At 40.2% G+C, this 8239-nt stretch overlaps 2 protein-coding genes across 2 annotated transcripts in view; both read right to left on the bottom strand.

Annotated features, from left to right (window-relative positions):
- nup98 (nucleoporin 98 and 96 precursor) overlaps positions 1-6076 on the bottom strand; it is a 33178-nt gene extending 27102 nt beyond the window's left edge. The window contains 8 exon segments of the mRNA XM_020624297.1: positions 127-213; positions 337-555; positions 1225-1332; positions 2136-2275; positions 2934-3119; positions 3564-3659; positions 4768-4877; positions 5878-6076. Of these exon segments, the coding sequence (XP_020479953.1) occupies positions 127-213; positions 337-555; positions 1225-1332; positions 2136-2275; positions 2934-3119; positions 3564-3659; positions 4768-4846 (915 nt within the window). The 5' untranslated portion in view covers positions 4847-4877; positions 5878-6076.
- A 992-nt stretch (positions 6077-7068) lies between these two features.
- Positions 7069-8038, bottom strand: LOC109974227 (olfactory receptor 1-like). The gene is given in 2 exon segments (XM_020624324.1): positions 7069-7623; positions 7625-8038. Coding segments are annotated over 2 exon segments (969 nt in total).
- Positions 8039-8239: the final 201 nt, after the last annotated feature.

Genomic DNA, 8239 nt, shown 5'->3' with positions numbered 1-8239 from the left:
GGTATGTGTGCTTGATATTGAGTGTGAACCGCTGCTGAAACAATGCAATTTCCCAGATTGGGATTAATAAAGTATTTCTATCTATCTATCTTCTTGTAACCTTAGTGGACTAAAAGTGATTCTCACCATGCTGCTGGTGTTGGGCTGTCCCATAGTGGTGGTGTTTCCAAAGGAGAAGCCGGTGCTCTGTGTAGTGGTAGTCGGACCAAATGGCTTGGAGGACAAACAGAGGACATCACTTAGCTAGCTCTAACAAACACTTCTCATTTCACTGTGGCATGATGCAGATCTTGGTTTGAATAAAATAAAATTAAAAAATAAAATTAAAAAAAAAACAAAAAAAAAAAACAGATTCGCTTGTCATCATAAATTACTTGGTCCAAATGTGCCCTTATTTGGTCCAAAGGAGAAGCTACTGTTAGGGGCTGTGGAGCCGAAAAGGCCGGTGGTGCCACTGGATGTGGGTGTGGCTGAACTGAACAGACTGCCCGTCCCTGGAGCCATGGGATTGGTCGGGCCTTTCCTGCCAGCCTGGTAGTCCTCGAGCCTCAGTTCCTGCAGGAACACGCATGACATAAATGTAAAAACAGAGTGGGCGTAAAAATAAATATAATATAAAACAGACTTTTCTGACGGCAGACATCTTCTCACACCACCTTCCCTTATCCATTCTACTGCAGGAGGACAGTCTATCTCAAGTTCACATACTGGGTCTATAGCAACTGTCTTTGCCAGCTATTTTGTACCTTCATTATTATTATTATTATTATTATTATTATATTATTGCTTTTTAAATATTTTATTTTGTGATTACATTTTATTTATTGGAACTAGTTTTAACTCCATTTTATTGATTTTTAAAAGACTTGATTTTGTTATTCATTTTTTTACCCAATTGCTTTTCTGCCTTATCTTTTATCTGTAAAACACTTTGTATTAAATTAACCTTTGTTAAAAATACCATAGAAATAAAGTTTGATTTGAATGGATATTATGGCATTAAAATTTCAATCCATTCAGCCTACTTCCTAATTATTAACCCTGGGTGGATCTGAATGTTGACTCTTTTCCTCTAGAAAAATCAACACAGCAAAGCAAAAATTAGACAAGACATGATTTGCTCAGGTGCAGTCGAGCTTCACTAAAGTCACTGCAATGATCTAGCTTCTGTATGTATTTCCAGGATGGAGAGTGACATGTGAATTCATCAGTCTACAAACTTACCTCCAGGGATTTGTTCTCGTATTCCTTCATGGCTGTGATGCACTGGTGCTTGGTGTTGATGCTTGTGGTCACGCCAGCTTTCACCATTGTGTCACTTCCTGTTGGAGGCTGAAGGGGAAAGACAAAAAGCATCATGTGAACCAGCATGCATTAAGAATCTAAATGCTTCACCCTTCACACCAAGTGCTGTTTTTACGTCATTTAAAATTTAAAAACAACATACCAACTATAGGCAGTATGTTCTTTATACAACTGTTTACAGTGCAGGGAATACACCAGAAACCAATACACAGTTGTATACTAACAGGAAACCTCATAATACACATGCAGTCAGACATCAAACTGCAACTTTAAACATCACAAAAACACAGAGGTTCCCCCTAATGTATAGTATATTTTAGTTCGAGTTTTTCTTGGAGCTGTTGTACCACTGCTTTAAATGTTTACCAGCTGTAAGCATTTTCTTCAAACACAGGACACAAATATTTTAGGAGACATGTGAACAAACAAACAAACAAAAAACAAAAAAAACTTTATTTCACCAATTAATCTGCTGAATATTTTCTTAAATAACTGTGTCACTGAATAGTGAAAGTCCAAGGTGGCATCTTCAAATGTCTTGTTTTGTCCAAGCAACAGTCCGAACCCAAACATATTCAGTGGACTGCGATATGACAAAGACGTTCTGGTAGATGGAAGCAGCAAACATTTGGCCTTATTGCAATAAAAATGGCTTTAGCAATATTATAGAATACTTGCACAATAATTTCTGTGAACATAGTACATTCAAAACATGCTTAAAATTAGAACGTAGTATTAAACTGGAACACAGACTAAACCTCCAACTACAGCAGGACGGATGTTTCTGCAGCCGGTCCTGCGTCCACATGTACTGAAACTGAAGTACTCACGTTGAATTTTACGGTTGTGCCTGGCTGCTGTGCAGCAGAGAACCCCGAGCCTCCAAACAGGGAGGTTGTTCCACCAAAAGGGTTGGAAGTGGTACTGGTCGACCCAAACAGCCCACCGCTGCTGGTGCTTGTCCCGAAGTCTGGTGGACACAGCAGGAGTAGTATTTCTTGTTTAGTGCTCAGACATTTCATTGGAAATAAATGAAAATGACAACTAGACCAGGCACTTTGTAAACTGAGCTGGAGCACATGATTATGGTCATTTAACACTTTTTTGTCAGCAGAATTTTACATTTTCAACATTTTAAGCATCAAGACAAACACATGGATCAACCAATTAAAAAATAACTCAATTTAAAAAGGTTCATGCATGAATGTTCCACAACATCAGTGGTCTGGAAAAAGAGCACTGAGGATTTTCCAGACAATTTCTGCTAAAACAACAAAAAACATTTCTGACCTGTTAATCACTATGATGGGATAAAAACAATATTTAAAACATCTGTAAATTAAAGACTTTTTATTACCTCTAAGCTTTTTTTGAGAAGAGCTGCAAACACCATCATCATACTTTTACATTAGTTTGCCTCAAATCCTTAGTACTTTAATTTTTGGGTTGCTGATCTTCACATCATGGCTGCTCTGATACATATTTCTTGTTACTGAACCAAATGTTTAGAAGTTCTCTCCTTATTGACAGTCAGCTGTTTTCAAGCTCAAATTGAAAAGCAGGGCATGTATAATTGATCTAATCTGATGGGATAACAACCAAAACAATGAAGCCGAGAGGGTTCTCACTTCCAAAAGACGTGGGTTTGTTGGCACCAAAAGCACTGTTCGGCTGGGAGAAGAGTCCGCTGCTGGTGCCGGTGCTGGTATTGCCAAACAAGCTTGCGGAAGTGCCACTCGGCGCACCAAAACCGAAGCTGGTGCTGGTGGAGGAAGTGGCTGGCTGGCTAAATGTACTGGACCCAAACAGACCGCCTGCAGAAACGCAACAGGAATACATTAGTACATTTATTTAAGCGTCTGTCTTTTCACATGCATTCAAAAATTCTATATACACAAATAATATACAAAGAAATAAAATATAAAAGAAACACAAAAGATACACAAACAGGATTTTAAAGTATTCAAACTAATATTTTTAGAAAATTTAAAAAGACCTGGTCCAGACCACCTGAGAAGTCCTGACGGTTCAGCGCACATCAGCAGATCAGAACTCTATTCTGGCCCTACACAAAGCAGCACTCATGCTAAAGCACTAAAAATTCTGAAAACTGTAAAACCTCACAGGAGGGCAGATGTGGTGAAAGCTGATCCCCAGAAGGGAAAAGCTCACTGGTGCAGGACTGACACACTGAATAAACAAACAAACTAACAAACAAACAATACAAAAGCGGCTGCAAATGAGCCGAGCTGACAAACCAGGGTTATTCTGTGTGGAACCAAACAGCCCTCCAGTGTTGCCGGTCGCCCCAAACGCAGACGTCCCAAAGCCTCCCGTCGTCCCAAAACCTGTGCCTGTAGAAGCAAAGCTCATGTGAGGACAGGTCATTGTAAAATCACCTTCTGCAGCTTTGTTCACCAGGGACAAAACCCTGAAATAGAGCCCTCCACTAACAACAGACTAGATGAAGATGTTCACTCAGATCATCATATTATGCGCCTGATCATTTACCAACTGGAGATGAGTGATACAACCTAAAACCCACAGTACAGGAAAAAAAGCCACACGCCCCTCACCATGTATGTGTGTATATATGTATATATGTGTTTATAAGTACTTTACTATAATTTTTGATCGCTTTTCCTAATGCACATTCCTTTGCTTGTTGCTATGTATGTACATATTGAGAGCACCAGAGTCAAATTTCTCGTGTGTCCGTCACACCTGGCCAATAAAGCTGATTCTGACATTTCCTTTCCCATCTTAGCTCATTTCCAATATGTTTGTACTAATTTAAAGGCAACGTGACCAGTTAACATCTCTGGACTTAATTGTTGTGTGATTCCCTAGGTTGCACTTCTGGTAGGGTGTCATTTGGTTGCTGTAGGTGTTCTATATAATTCAGTTTCACTGGATAAAACAAACCCATGAGCAACAGCGCATTTCATGTTGACAGAATATGGCTTGTGTTTGGACTGTCATCTACTAATTAAACTGGGCAGCTTATGCCTTTGCTGGATGATAACCTGGGAAAAACCAAATAATTTAACAAAATCTGAATAACTTAGGGCATGTTAAACAAATACAGCATTCAGACAAGTTAAAGACACAAAAGGAGCAGTACTTTAAAACAATCATTGAGTCACTAATTTCCAAAAGTTTTATTTTTATGCAGCCCAAAACAATGTTGGAAACCTCTGGATTTACTGTCTGGAATATTCACTGCAGTCACAAAGTAAAACACATCTCAATTATACTTTCAGCCATTGCTGTGATCTAATCTAATCAATGTGAACATTGCGTCTCTTTATTTAACTATAAAGTCCCAACGTCCAGGAGTCAGAACAATGACACATACAACAAAGACAGGGACTTTGTTGTTTCTAGGTTCATCTGTAAGAACCAACTCAACCTATTGCAGATGTAGACTTAAATCCCAGAGATTAAATTAACAAAACTTACTTTGCTGTCCGAAGGTCGACGAGGCGCCAAACCCCCCGGTCCCTCCACCAAAGGGAGTACTAAATGACTTGTTAAACATCTTGCGCTGCTAGCAGGCCTGCATAAGTCTGCTGTACGGAGACAAACAAGAACAGCCACATCTGCATCAACTTTTTACACAGCAGCATTCCTATGGATACATCTGCTGCAGAAGAAATATGAAAAGTTAAAGTTAGAAAATAACTGCACTGGAAATAAGACGAAACAATTCTTATTAGTGCGCTATTCACTCAAAAAAAAGTCATTTGTAGAACTGATAAGGAGATGGACAACATTGTTCAGTGCACTACAAGTAACTAAAGCTGCCAAGGAAATGTAGTGCAGTAAAAAGCACAATATGATTGTGGAATGCAGTGGAACAGCAGTATAAAGTAGCATGAAATGTAAACAGAGTACTTATGTACCAAAACTCTGCATGAACACAGTACTTATGTAAATGTACTTTCCACCACTGCTGTTAGGTCAGCTTTCACTTGATTGTGCACTGAGAAGCGGGGGTTTGCTTTTAAATCTAACATGACAAAGTTTAGCACCACTCTCTAGGCACCAAGTAACGTTAATCCAGAAAACTACATTAGCTGAGCTCCACGTGCAGCTAACCGGGCGGTGTCGGTAATCAGTATATCTTCTCCAAAATTCAACATTAATATCTGTCACTGTCAGTTAGTCGAGTTTAAACTGTTTGGGAACCGAGTCCGTCACTTAACGAGTCTGAGCCAGATGAGACCAGCTATAAAACGAAAAGGAAATCTCAACACAGCTAACACTGACAAGCCCGTCGCACAATATCCGCTCCAGCTAAGAATATGTTAGCACTGTGAATTCACCGCTTTACACAACCTATTGACTGTCCTTGCTAATGACCAATGTGCGCTTTAAAATCGAGATAAATTCTTACTACTATTGCGCATTTACCGTGTTATGGACAGCTGCTAGTTCAAGTTAGCTAAGCGTATCAAGCTAATGTTAGCAAGCTAGCTCGCCGGCTAACCACTTAGCGTTGCTACGTAAACGTTAGCAAAACTATAGCAAGACAAAGAAATAGCCGTCATTACTGTAGCAAATACATACCTTTAACAACTTTGTTATGGATGGCCGATTTCTTTAACGCGCCTCCCTCTGTAGTGTTAAAATTTCGGTGTTCAACAATAATCGTCTTTAGCTAAACATCAACAGAACTAAACAGCTTTGCCTCTTCGAAGAGGGAAAACCGTCGACAAGCGGCCGTCACTACGCACTTTCATACGACATGACGTAATGAGGACGACGCTGCAAATAACTCAATGGTAGACAAATATGAAATTCTAGGCCCCTGTCGGACACCGAAAAAAAAACTGCGGCTACGAGCAGTCCCACTCTGAAGGAGATACTGTTTCCACTCAGAAAGAACACCACAGTCCTTGAAGATAACAAAACTCCAACTTCTTATTTTGGGGTCAGAATGGATTTATTATATTACCATCTTGACCACGTGGATGGTGTTAAAATGTAGTGAGCCACACTTTGAGCAGAGCAGGTACTTTATTGATCCCACAGTGGGAAAATTTCTGTGTTACAGCATCAATAGAGAACAACCAACATAACACCCTATGAACAGACACATAAGAACAGGACTTCATAAAAACACGGAAAAGAACACAACAAGGACACAGCTGCTGTAACTTGCTACCACTCCACCTGGTGAAACAAAGAACACTTAGTCTTTAAATAAACAGTTACATAAAGGCAACAAAGCATTAGAACCCATACACACAAGTAACATCATCAGAACGTTACATTTTACACAGCACAAATAAGCAAATCAAGGCACCTAAAAACAGGGCAGAGCAGCACTGGAGAGAATCAGGAACAGCAGTAGAGACTAAACAACCAGGAAATCAAGAACAATCCAATATTGCTCACACAATTAATCCCACAATGGGGGAGTCAAACTCCCTACTTTGAGTGATTGATACAGTTAAAAACTGAAATATCACAGCTGTCCTGAGAAAAACAGAAAAATACTCATAACATTCACCATTCTAAGAGTAATAAAAAAGTGCTATATTAATTATAAAGAACAACATTTAATCTTATAACACAACAAACAAAGCTGGAATAAAATCAAAACATTTACAACTAGTAAATGTGCTGTCTCTACATAGTCCTTCAAATATGGAGTTCAACAAGGATATGCTCTATTTTCAGGTGTAACATAGATATAAACCACAATTACCAGTATATACAAAGCTTGATCAGTTCCATGAAGCCTAGGTTCAGATATCAGCCTTGACTGGAAGGACAGAGTTTCCGATAGCAAAGATAGTTCACGAGGACGGGTCTGATGGTCTGGTCTCTGATACCATAGATCAGCGCACTCAAACATCTGGGAGAGATGAAAATACACACATAGAAAACAATCTGGATGTACACAAACACTAGCCTTGTTACAATTTTTGAAAGAACTATAAGAATTTGGCTGTGCATAGTTGACAACAGACAGAGGCTGAGCTGCACCAGGTGCAGCAGCAGCGTGTTACGAGCCTTTCGAGCTGAAGCTTTGTCCGTGGAGGCTGCCCTGGCTGCTACCATCACACCAATATAGGAGGACGTGATCACTGCAGAAGCTGATACGAACAGAACATAATAGTAGACTTTGTCATAAAGATCAGACACTGGAGAAAGCAACATGCTTTCTCTGCCACAAATGTCATTCATTTGCAGGTTTGCAGATATAAAATCTAACAGCAAAAGCACTCGAATGAGCATATTTAATGAGCTGAAGGCCCAAACCACAGTAACGGCCACTGTTTCTAACGGTGACAACTGTAGCATGCCTGTTTCTAACGGTGACAACTGTAGTGTGCCTCAGTGGGTAGCACACAGCTACGTACCTCTCCAAAGACATCACCACCAGCGTGAGAGGGGAGATGTCATTTGTGAGATCAGTGAGCAGAGTGAGAACAACACATGCAGAGTACATCAGCAGTATCCTACTAACAGCCAGTAGGTACAGCAGCTGGGCCTGTGCCAGCTGTACAGTGTCTGCAAACAGCAGGTTATACAGCAGAATGTAACGCGAGGTCTCACGAAACACTCGTCTACTCCTCAGGGTGAATAACATGGTCCCGTTAATGAAGAGAAACACACAGCATGGCACTGTGGTCAGAGTGGAAAACATCACTTTTTCCAGTAAGCCCCGGTACTGCAGCTGAGTACTGACATTAGTCTGATACTCATTTCCAGACAGCATTTTAGAAAAATAAGTAACCTCAACACACAATGAAATATCTTCCAGGTTGTAATCCTACAACAACGAAGCTCCACAGCCAGCACAGATTCCTGTTGAGTTAACATGCAAAACCTAAAGTCATGCAAATGTATTTTCCCTGAGCAAAGTTAGCAGGTTAGTGGCTGTGAGCAGAGCTGGTCTGCAGGGTTTGCCCACCCTCAC

The sequence above is a fragment of the Monopterus albus genome, unplaced genomic scaffold, assembly GCF_001952655.1.
Source record: "Monopterus albus unplaced genomic scaffold, M_albus_1.0 scaffold325.1, whole genome shotgun sequence".
NCBI classification, from domain to species: Eukaryota; Metazoa; Chordata; class Actinopteri; order Synbranchiformes; family Synbranchidae; genus Monopterus; species Monopterus albus.
This window is presented reverse-complemented; position numbering and strand designations above follow the sequence as displayed.